General features: G+C 41.0%; 1 protein-coding gene across 14 annotated transcripts in view; it reads left to right on the top strand.

Moving 5' to 3' along the window:
* FMN1 (formin 1) overlaps positions 1 to 12325 on the top strand; it is a gene marked incomplete at its 5' end in the record, with an annotated part of 414033 nt that overhangs the window by 219643 nt on the left and 182065 nt on the right. For all 14 annotated transcript variants that reach the window (XM_082734303.1, XM_082734305.1, XM_082734302.1 and 11 more), the window contains 2 exons: positions 1224 to 1996; positions 6445 to 6595. In XM_082734303.1, the coding sequence (XP_082590429.1) occupies positions 1224 to 1996; positions 6445 to 6595 (924 nt within the window). The remainder of the gene's footprint in view (positions 1 to 1223; positions 1997 to 6444; positions 6596 to 12325) is intronic.

Below are 12325 nucleotides of genomic sequence, written 5' to 3'. Positions count from 1 at the left end.
ACATTAGGGCTGGGCTGTAGGTAGAGGTGGGCAGGGGTGGGAGGGGGAGATGGTGACGGGCAAGACGTTGAAACACTGATTATCTTGATCGCATAGTTGAATGACACTTGAAATTACTTTCAGGCATTTGGTAGTAGAACTTCTGAAAGATTGGGTAAACTTTTGCATTTGTACTACCTTGTTTATCCAGACTTGCTAAAGCTTTTCTTGGTTTTGTGCCCATCATTCCACAAAGGTGGCATTATTTGGAAATGTGAAAGAATGATTGTAAATCTGTCAGTCTTCTAATATTATCATTAGCAGCAGTACCTAGTAGTAACATTTATTCAGATGTCATGTACCTTTCTAAAAACCCTAGAGCTGGCTCACAGTCATTCCCTTTACACTTGGGAAGACTCAGACGTGAAGACACAAAGTTCCTTGCCCAAGGTTGTAGAGCTAGCAAGTGGCTAAGCTGGGATGCAAATCAGGTGGTATAAATCCAGAGCTCAGGTGCCTAACCCTCTATGTTATACATGAAATGGATGGTGTCCAGATTTTACCTGGTTTTTTGGAGTTGCATCAGGGTGCCATGTTCACATGTGAGAAAATCAACTCTCGTTTTCTATGCATTTATGTTGCTTATTTATTACTATCTTATGAAAAATTATGAAACAGACCCAAATATTGATCAGGGACAGCTTTAATATGGAAACTTCTAGAAAATAGACATGTGTGATAGCTTCTTCTCGTACCTTTGGTTTCTGCTGTGTTGGCCCAGAAGCCCCAAAGAAGAGGTATTCTAAGGGAAACTTGTGAGGATAGCCAGAAGGATCTCATTTTTTTTTTCTTACAGTTTTCTTTTTCAAAACCCAAAGCAAAAGTAATAGAAGATATATTCAAGCATGCTCAAATTTTTATGAACACTTTGTTTTGCATTTGATATCAAAACAGGGTGAAAATTCTTAGGGAACAGTTTTACTGAAAACCTTAACCCATGGTAATTTTCCCCCATGAGGTGAGATTGGATGAAATTATGCTTCTACTCCAATGGTTTAAGTCTTTGGAAAATTCATAAAGTGAAATTTTATACTTTGTCAGATCCTCAAAAGAACACCTCTGTGTTTCCGTGTGTTGATGTGGGCTGGGCTGCGGTGGCACAGGGATGGTATTGAAGCTTTTATTTCAGATATCTATTTTTTAAAATAAATTCTTTACTTTTTTTCCCCACTGCTTTTCTACAGGCTCAGTTTGAACTCCAGGCATTTCACATCCGGGGGGAGCACGCAGTGGTTACAGCAAGACTAGAAGAAACCATCGAAACTCTCAAACGAGAGACAGAACACCGATGGCGAGGAGGACGTGAAGAGATGAAAGATGCGTGTATCTCCACAGGTGATGACTGTCCTCCAAAGACCTACCGAAATGTGTGCATCCAGACAGACAGAGAGACTTTTCTCAAACCCTGTGAAGGTGAAGGCAAGACAATCAGAAGTAACCAGATAATACCCAAAAAGCTGACTATCTCCTCTTTGAGTCAGCTCTCTCCCCCAAATGACAACAAAGACGCCCATGGACCACTTCAGTCTGTAGAAGGCCTCTCACCAAGTCAGCAGAAGGCATCCTCTCCACCTCCCGCACCACCACCCCCAGCAGTCGCCCCTCCCCCTCCGCCTCCTCCCCTCCCACCTGGACTTGGACCTTTGTCACCAGTACCTCCACTGCCACCACCTGTGAGTGCTGGACCGCCACCTCCTCCACCCCCTCCTCTGCCTCCGAGTGCCGGCCCTCCTCCCCCACCTCCTCCTCCACCACCACTTCCCAGTTCCCCTGCTCTGCCCACCAGTGGGGGGCCTCCTCCTCCTCCAACACCTCCAGGACTTGCACCCCCACCCCCTCCTGGACTCTTCTTCGGAGTTGGCCCTTCTTCTAGCCAGTGTCCTCGGAAGCCAGCCATTGAGCCGAGTTGCCCCATGAAGCCTTTGTACTGGACTAGAATACAAATAAGTGATAAAAGGTGAGCTCAACTCCCCCAGCCCGTTCTCAGGTTGTGAATATCCAGGATTTTGCCCAAGTGACGTTTTATTCTTACCCACTGGATATCTGTGTACTGTGACATTCATTTCTCAGATGCCGTATAGTGAGTACCTTGGATAAACAAGGTTGGAGTGTTGAGAGGGAGAATATCTATCTCTACCAGGTCTTGTCTGTATTTGCCGTAGACTGATGCGGGGAGGAACAGTGTCTGCAATGTCAGATGCTTCTCCAAGATAAAAGTTCCATTTTACAGACCCTTCTTAGAGAAGAGCCCTGGTCTAAGTCAGAGCCTTCTCGAACATGCCTACAGGTAGCAAGTAAGCACACAGACAGACATAAAGCCTGGACCTATAGCTGTGTTCACTGAAGATTTTTAGAATATCTTTCTTGTCTTACGATGGGATCATCAGCCTTATGATCTGGAGACTTACCAGGTGTGTGTAATTTTTCAGGTTTTATTAGAAGAGCCAGACATAGCTGAGTCCTTAGCTCTTTAGAACAAAAGGGAGTCAAAAAATAGAACATCTCTGCTTGAACTCTCATTCCCCTAACTTATATCCTCACATCTTAAACCCTGTTGCTCAGAGAAGGAGCCAGTAGAGCACATCTAACATTTGTATAGCTTGTTAAGCTGGGTCTGTGCGGCAGGAAGATAGGTTGGTGGGAAACTTCCATTCAAACATATTTGAATTTAATTTCTTCTGCCTCATTTCAGAGTCTGTCAAGAGGACAGTGAGAGAGATCTTGAGTTGCTTCTTGATAATCTCTAGATTTGAAGTTCATTTGTTTGTGAAGGACAGCAAATAGAGAACACATTTTTAAACACACATTTTTTTTAAAGATTTTATTTATTTATCAGAGAGGGGGGGGGAGAGAGCGAGCACAGGCAGACAGAATGGCAGGCAGAGGCAGAGGGAGAAGCAGACTCCCTGCTGAGCAAGGGGCCCGATGTGGGACTCCATCCCAGGATGCTGGGATCATGACCTGAGCCGAAGGCAGCTGCTTAACCAACTGAGCCACCCAGGCGTCCCATTAAACACACATTTTTGAACTTACTCCTCAAATCAGTGTGTGGTAGTGAATCTTTCAATTTATCTAACATTTTGTATATGGAAGGCAGGATATTAAACAACATAACATGAAATTTACAATTATAAAGCAACTGGAAACTGCTATAGGAGGAAATCACTATAAACAACGCATATGGTGAACTAAGTTGATTATGTGCTTCATATTGGCTCCTTTCCTAACCAAAAATAAGGACCAGGAGTTTATGTTTGGAGACTCTTGATACTTTTTTTTTTCTAAATGCAGATGACTTATTATTTCCCAAATGAATGGTTAAAAAAAAGGAAGAAGATCCCAAAATAGCTATAGTACTAGTATTCCTTTTTGTCTCATTCAAAACTTAGATGACATTTCCTAAGAAATTGTTTCCCAGAATCTTTATATGGTTCTGTGTTCCCTTATTAGTGTTCTCAAATTAATGTACAGACATTCCAGAGTGATGAATCCCACCTGTCAGCCCTGGGGTCGTGTGTTCCGACAGCACATGGAACTGTTCCACACCTGTGCCTCACAAGCCTGCCTCCACTCCATTCCCCTCAAGACTCTGTAAACAACCAATATCCTAGACCACAGCAGTGGTGTGACAGTACCGCTGGGAGATATGGGCCCTTTGCCCACTGTTCAAGGTGGGTCAAAGTCAGGCTGGAGATGATCATCATTTTTTTCCCTCCTTATGTGTTTGGCCATTTTGAGAAAGAAAACAATTACATCCTCGGGCTGTTATTAATTTCATTATAAGGTTAGGACTTCAGTTCTGAGCAAAACAAAAAATAGATGATGTACTGAGTTTCCTGCATGAGGACTGCAAGATAGCCGCTTCCCTCTGCACCGCACATTTAGTGTCTTTTATCATGGGTCCCTCAAAACGGTTTTGTACCCTCAGAGCATGAGTATTTCTTTTAAACTAAAAGGCTGTAGAGATTCCGTGTAGTGTTCATTTTTGAACTAAAACTGTTTTGGGTGTGTTTTTTTAAAAAAGAGAGGAAATGGTATTTTAGTTTTCTGTCTGAGCAGAAGAGTAAGCGCTGTGTCTAATGCATGCACGGTAAATTTTGGTCTAGGTCTTCCAGGGACCCAGGAGTAAAATAAGATTTTTTTTTTCCATTTTATATCTACTGCCTTTTACCTACTTGATTGCTTTTCACTACTAACATGAACTGATTTTTAGCTTTTGCCATTTTGCATTCTTTTTGTTTTGTGGCTTCTAGAATAGGGAAGAGATATTTTGTTAAAGAAAAAGAGATCCTCATCTACTTTTTTGGCTTCCTAACAACTATCTATTTTCTAGTATCTTCTCCTCCTTCCTCCCCATCTCCCTCCTGCCTCTGCCATTTCTCCCTCTCCAGTCTCTCCTTCCTCCTTCTTCTGCCTTCCTCTTCCTCTTCTTGTGAGCTAGATTTGTATGTTCAGTGGTCAGAGAGGAAGTGACCATTATAACAGATGAGCTGGTCTGTAAGAGAGGCCTTGTGACTGCCCCACAAAATGCCTGCTGACCCCAACTCACTGACAGGTAGTAGTCCAAGATTCTTTTTTTTTTTTTTCATTACTGAACATGCCTTTTCCATAGAGACAATGTAGTAAATAGTGATGAAGTGTTCAGCCTATCAAAGCCAATTTACTCTAGAATATGAGTGAGTTGCTGCCTACTCATATGAACCTAAAGCTCAGAGTCCTTGGAGCTGGGTCCAAGCGGTACAGGTGCGGGGTTGGAGGATGGGGGGTGGGAGACGGATGGGTCTGAACAACTCCCCCTTTGCATCATATCACCTCCTTCTACACACCCTCTCTTCCGCTTCCCAGAACATTCATGAAGCCCAGACCAGCAGCCCTTAACAGGCTGCATGCTCCAAAATGCCCTGGTTCTCTTCTACTAGTAAAATCCCCCTTCCTGAGTGCCGCTGAGATAAGCACTTAACAGTGTTCGTGTTTCAAATGGAAGTTAAGTGAGTGGCAGAGGTGGGCGGCTGAGGCAGGAGCACTTGGATGGATACACTCTGCTGCAAGTGTTCTAGATCTTGGGTGATGATTTCACAGGCATTCATTATACTCTCATACATTATACATGTCACACATATACTCTTAAATGGCTCAAATATTATGAAAAAGTTAGAAGTGAATCCTAACAGATGAAAATGTTTATATTCCGTGGGACATGTAGAAAATGTGGACACACAGATCTGAGAAGTCAGTTTTCCCAACTGTTTTGAATAAGAAAATTGCCTTTTTGCACCCCCAAATTTTGTGGACCTCTCCATACAATAATAGTTCTTTTAGTTTTCAATAATGGAGAAAATACATATTAAAACAAGATTAGGTACGTATAGATATTATGGATCATATATAATATATTTGAAAAACAATGAATGTATAGATGAAGCATTGTATTTTTTTGTGTCTATGCATATTAAGAGTGTTTAAAAATAAGGAAGTAGACACTTGGGGGGAAAATGTGTTCTAGCTGAAGGAAGCCTGGATGGTAACCCTTCCAAGTTTGGTCTCAGAGGCAGTTCTTTTCTACCTGATTTTCCATATCTTCTTCTCTTTGTTTCTCAACTAGTGCCCCTGTGTTTTGAAGATTGAAAAAACAAAACGAAACAAAACCCTAGAAACAAAATGTACAGCCTTCCCATGTCTGCTTTGGTGGAAAGCCCCGTGAAGGCCAGTACAATGGAGATTTTTGATTTCATTGTTAAATACGGTTGTGAAGGCAGAGTGTTAGAAATCAAGTATTTCTAAATGGGCTCAGTCTATTCACAAATTATTATGGGTCTTACCCTGAATTGACCTGAACGAATCCTAAAAATGATTTTTTGGAGTGTAAGAAAAAGTTCAAAGAAAGGGTTAATCTTTATCTTACTAGAAGGTATAGAATTTTATTCTTTTTAAGAATTTTTATTAAGAATTATCCCATCAATATCTCAGAATTGGTTATCTTTTCAGCATTTATATGATGTCCATTTTTATTCATGATGGAAACGCCGTAGACTAAGGGAAGAACAGCTTATATGGCTTCAGTCATGTGTATCCCAGGATTTCTAGTCCCACTCCCACATGGTTTCTCTAGATCTCTCTTTTCTCTCTTTGATTGTTTCTAGTGGTCATTCGGTTTTGAAAATGGGTGTTGGTTTTGATGTTCTGTGGTATATCTTGACATAAAGAAAAAAAACTGTAACATGAAAAGGCATTCTTCAAGCTTTTTTAGAAGGAGATATATTTATAAACATACAGACATTTTATATATATATATATATATATATATATGTATCTTAAATGAGTTATAAAGTGAACTAGAGATTTCATTATATTCTGCTCCCTTCAGTTTTGATTTTAATGGTTAACTTGTCATTTTTCTCTTTTAAGCCAAAATGCTACCCCGACCTTATGGGATTCCTTAGAAGAACCGGATATTCGGGATCCTAGTGAATTTGAGTATTTATTCTCCAAAGACACAACTCAGCAGAAGAAAAAACCTCTGTCAGAGACCTATGAGAAAAAGAACAAGGTCAAAAAGGTACTGAATGATGATAATATTCATTGTATTTTTTGGTCAAATGTGAGAATTCATTATGTGCTGCTGGTTTGCTGTTTTCCAGAAATGTTTTGGAAGGTTTTAAGCCACTGATGGTAAAAGGGAGTTAGTAGTTTGAGAAATCTGTGTTTGTGCTGTGAGTCCTATCTGAATTTTCAGGCTATTTTCTTAATTTGATCTGGACTTTCTTGAGCTTATAATTCTATTGAAAAAATATAAAATTTAACTTGCAGTTAGTGAAAGTAGGCCGTATGTCATATGAAAAATATGTCTTACTCATTAAGTTATTTATAAATTCATTCATTTAACAAATCATTTACAGGGAGTATATTTATGCTAGGTTTTGTTTTAGGCCCATGGGGTCCAGTGTGGTAACCATTAGCCACATGTGGCTGTTTAAATCATATAATTAGATAAATCAGATAAATTAAAAATTCAGTTCTTCAGTGGCATTCGCTACTTTTCAGTTCTGTTTTTGTGGCTAGTGGTTACCATATAGCACAGATTTGAAAAAAAAAATTGTCAATATAAAAGTTTTATTGGATAGCACAGTCCGAACCTCTGGGATATGTTGGTGAGAAAACCCCAAAGATCTTTGCCCTGTGGTACTTATGTTAAAAATCAGTGTTAGAAACAAAACATTAAACCACGGGGTAGAGCAGGGTAAGGAAGATGGATTTGGGGCAGGGTGGGGACGAGGCTACAGTTTTCAGTGGAATGTCACAGAATAGTCCTCACAGAGAAGCTGACTTCTGAGCAAAGACTTGAGAACTTGAAGTCAGAGGCTGCCAGCCATACATCAGAAGGCAAGTTCAAGATTCCCCAGGCCTTCTGGTTGACGTGAACTTAAATGAGTTGCCATGGAGACTCATGTGGGCTGCCTGACCTCAGTCAAAGTTCATCCTCTCTTTGCCTCCATCCCCTTCCGGCAACCTGAGATAATGACTTGGTCATATTATTAATTATTCTAAGTAGTTATTAAATGAGGTACCTGATCTGTCGTGCTCAGCACAGTGCCGGACGCAGTCAGCCCTCCGCAGAGGACGGCTACCCTCATTTTGTTGCAGCTGTTGTTACTGCTGCGAATTCTCAGCTTTAGTGTTTTGGTAATAGCTTAGATGGTACTGCAGCAAAGGTATAGGACATCCAGGGTTCTGCTCTTGATTTGCCGTGTGAGCTTGGGCTGCTCATCTCTATTCTCTAGGCCATAGCTTTCCTTTTCTATAAAAACCTGAGTCTACCCGACCCACGAGGATGTTGTGAAATTGAATCTAAGAAGGTGTGAAAGAAATGTTTGAAAAAAAGTCCCACTGAATGATATTAGCATCAACTCGTTATTCTTAAATTATGTAACGGACTTCATCCATCAATTCCTATCTCAAGTAACATTAAATTAGGAAATCAGTTGTGCCTTAGAGGGGCAAAAATGACAAAAGCCTGAATGCAGTTTTCTGTTAATCAAATCAGGTTCTCCCACTGACTTGAATTATGAATGAAAATTATCATCAGAGGGTTTTTAAAAAAAAATTTTTTTACCACTCCACTGTGTAGGAATTATGTTTGTTCTTTCTTTCTTTCTTTTTTTTTTTAAGATCTTAATTTATTTGACACAGAGATGGAGATCACAAGTAGCCAGAGCAGCAGGCAGAGAGAGGGGAGAAGCAGGCTCTCCACTGAGCAGAGAGCCCGATGTGGGGCTTGATCCCAGGACCCTGGGATCATGACCTGAGCCAAAGGCAGCCGCTTAACCGACTGAACCACCCAGGCGCCCTGGGATTATGTTTTCATGAGAAAGATGTGACACCAAAAATAATCAAATATCAGACCAAATCTTTAAGAGGACATATTGCATGAAACAATTTGAATTTTTCAGCTGCTATATATTCCTATGCAGTGAGATTCACACAAGACAGAATTAAGTGTGCTCTCTCGCCAAACTGGCTTATTAAAAGCCATCCATAGACACAGAAGACTCCTCTGTTGCCTGAAAAGCAAAAGAAGAATCTCTGTATTCCAAAGCTAGCCTCAGTTTGCCTCTTCCAGGAGGCCTCTTCTGGCTAATCAGGATACTCTGCTGATTATTTTCTTATGCAATATCACATTAAACTTACTTCTGTCCCCTCTTTCTTCTCAGTTGGGTATTACTCCTTTCTTTTGTTTCCTCCTCTGGATGCTTGGTAACATATTGTTTACTCATAAAACGAATTACTTCTGTTTTGACGAATGAGTATTTTTTTAAAACCTCAAAGAATTTGTTTTTAAAACATCAAAGCATTTGGTTGTTTATTCTTATTTCTTATCTCATAATTGTCTGCCTGTTCAACAGAGGATTTCCACTAAGGCAGTTAGTGTTTGATATGTTTATTTTGTTTCCCTGTCTGAGGGGAAAAAAAATACCCTTCATTTGAACTCTTTAATCTTTCTGAGCAGCAGCAAGGTTGCTGTCGCCCTGTAGAAGCCACAGATATGTTTAGTCTCCGCATCCCTCTGGAAGTGGAGGCAAACCTGTATATTGACTGGGTTTTGCTGTCCTGAGACTGGTTGGGAGTTTTCAGTGAGCGTGTGGCCTACGTTGGAGCTGAGATTTTAAGTTTTTTAAAAAAAAAAAAGGAGCTGAGTCAATGCCAGAGAACTCTAAGCCTGTCCCTTATGAGCCTTCCTTCCAGGCCCGGGGTCAGGTTTCACACATGGAGATGGATGTCTCTTCCCTTAGCCAGATTTTTGTTGTCTCTCTTAAAATGAAAGTGAAAGTATATTGTAGAGGTTTTGAGGAACTGGGGAGTTCATAGCATCAGAAGGCAACTTCATCAGCTTAACCGCAGAACGATTCCCACACAAGGTGAACAGGAAGAATACTGGCCAAATGGGTCTCATTTCTAATGACTGGAGTGGAGGATATGTTGGAAATTTAAAAATCAAGTGTTCTGAGCCTTGGCTGTAGCGGCTGAGCCAGCGTTCAGACCCACATGTGGAATACCTACCTCTTCGGCAGAGCTGGTCTTCCTTCCTCGGCACTGTCTACATTCCTCGTTCAGAAGTAACTGTCAGAATTATCAGGATTCTGCTGAACGTGGACACTAGTTTCTAGTTCACCTTCTACAGTACCATCTGAAGTTCCTGTCACTGACAGTAGCGGTCAGTAAGCGGATATTTATATTCGTAGCCTAGGCAGGGATCCTGTTCCATGGTATCTTATCATCCGAGAATTGGAGGGGACCTTACCAGTCAGCAAATTCAGTACATGAATTTCCAGTATGGTGAATTTGGGTACATGAGAATTTGAGACCTAGAAAGAAGACATGACTTCTTGGGTTTGCCTACCCGTAACAGGGAAGAAGTCGGTAACAATAGACACTTGAGACGATGTACAAGAGCCTCAGATGTGTCTTCCCCTTCATTTAAACATGGATTTGCCACATGGATGACTGTCACAAATTTTATTGGGGTGACTGAGCCAACGTGTATAAAAGAGAGTGGTCGTTATTAAAATCATCTACAAAATACAGCTATACTTGGGCAAATCCAAAATAGGTCCTATATTGGAAAAGTATCCCAGGGTTTAGTTTGGTTGGTTTTGTTTGTTTGTTTTGTTTTGGAGTCATTCTTCTAGTTAATTTTTGTAAAAAAGGATGGTTTGTGTGTAACTCCAACAACAATATATGTAGATTGAGAGCTGTTTTCCTTTGATTCTACCACCCATTTTAAATATTAGCTGTAACACTAAGACAGACTTGTGTCCCATACTTGGGCATGTACCATCCTCCTTTGTGACCTCAAACCATGGGGCCACTACAGACATAGCAGTTGCTGAATTGAGAACCGGGGCCAAAAACATCAGCTCCTCTTGGCACCACCAACACTCAGTACTGTCTCTCTCTCTCTCTCTCTCTCTCTTTTTTTTTTTTTTTGGTTCCTGATAACCTCAGAGCACGTTGTTTCACTTTCCCACACAGATTCCTTTTCTATAAAATGGGGAATAGCAACCCTGGAGAGGCTTGTTATAAGGATAAAATGAAATCATGGTGATAAAATTCCTTTAACCATTTCCTAGAACTATGTATTAATAGTCTATGAACGAATGAGAAAGTTTTATGAAGAAATTCTTGAACGTCATTGATCCCCAAGGTCATTGAGGAGTCATTGAAGGGTTTGCATCTCCATTGGCTGAAACTATTTGCAAATGGTCATCTCTAGAGCATTCCTGTTTTTCAGGATTTATAGATTTCCACAGCTTCCTTAATGTCACATGTAGACATCTGGTAATTCATCTTACACTGGTTTATATACAGTCTTTCGCACTGTAAAGCAGAGTTTCCACTGACAATACGCCCATATTTATATGGTCTCTAAGTTACATTTGTTACTAGGAAAGGGAGGGCAGCACCTTGACATGGAGCCAGGATTCAGCCTTCATCATCTGAGAGTCTTCCTCCTGGTACCTATCGAGGAGGTAGCTGCTCTAATCAACTTTTACATTGCTTCCCAAGCTCACCCTACAACTTGCAGAAAAGCAGCGTGACCTGTCACTCTTCCTCCCTTGAAATGCCAAGATCTCGCTTTGCATTATAAATCATCTCTGGGCTTGTTCCTTCCTCTGTAAGACACATAAAATCATTCCTCTCCCTCTGCCTTTTTAATAGATATTTCTTAAGAAGTAATGAGATAAATGATAAATGATAATGATTCCCTGAGGACTTGGGGGGAGGGTGGTGAGCTTGGGGAGGGGTTGGGATGCTTCAGTAGACATTAGTCTGTTAAAACTTCCTGGAGCCAAGAGCCTTCAGTTGTAATTTGGTCACTTTGGCGAGGATCATAGCTGTAATTCTTCAATCGCAGACTTGGTGTCTCAGTTTAGCAGGGAGGGGAGAAGGGGAGAAGGAGAACGTTGTTTGGAAGCCTGAACATAAATTTATAGGGTTTTCATAACTTGTTGCCTTACGAGTTTATATAATTTCAGCTTTTGTATACAGAGATGATTTCTCTGAGCTGTCTTGATAAGGTCCGTGCATTATTTTTTCTCCCGAGAGTGGGGATAATTTGCCAACCCCTTTGTATTTCTCATGTGTTTGAAAAATGAGTGGAGAGGTTAGGGGTTATCATCTATAGAAATGAGTGAAATAATTTGCCCGTGTGTTGATTGCACCAGTATCTCTGACCTTGAGGTCATTAGTGCCATGTCCAGATTCCTTGAGTGATATCTGGATTGATCAGGGCTTTCCTGTTCTTCAGCTTCAAGGCCCCTGACTGGCCAGATCTACCACAAGCAAACGGGAGCTCTACCCTATGACAGGCACCAATTTACAAAAGTTGTGCCTTGCAAAGTTTATTTGGATAGAAGGTGGCCCCAAAAGTTAAGTTGTACTTTTACTTTATTTGCTTATTTTTAAAAAATGGTGGCCAGAGCGTGTCAAGTATGGGTATCAATGATTCTTTCAGAATGTTAAATTTGAATATTATTCTTGGAGTTCAGCTGTATTTCTCTGTCCGCCGTTAAACAGTAATAATCTGGACTTTGCCTCCAGCCAGCTGCTGTCCTTAGCGTGCTCATTACCTCCCCTGACCACAAGAGGGCACCTAAGAATGCTGAGACAGGAAGCTAAATTCGCTTCTTGGAGCTGGGAGAAGTGGAAACTACAGAAGGCTAACTTGCTCTCTTCTCCACCCTCCCTAGTCCCCTTAAGTCTCTTACTGGGAACCATGAGAGCACATGAT

The sequence above is a fragment of the Mustela nivalis genome (assembly GCF_964662115.1).
Source record: "Mustela nivalis genome assembly, chromosome: 6".
NCBI classification, from domain to species: Eukaryota; Metazoa; Chordata; class Mammalia; order Carnivora; family Mustelidae; genus Mustela; species Mustela nivalis.
This window is presented reverse-complemented; position numbering and strand designations above follow the sequence as displayed.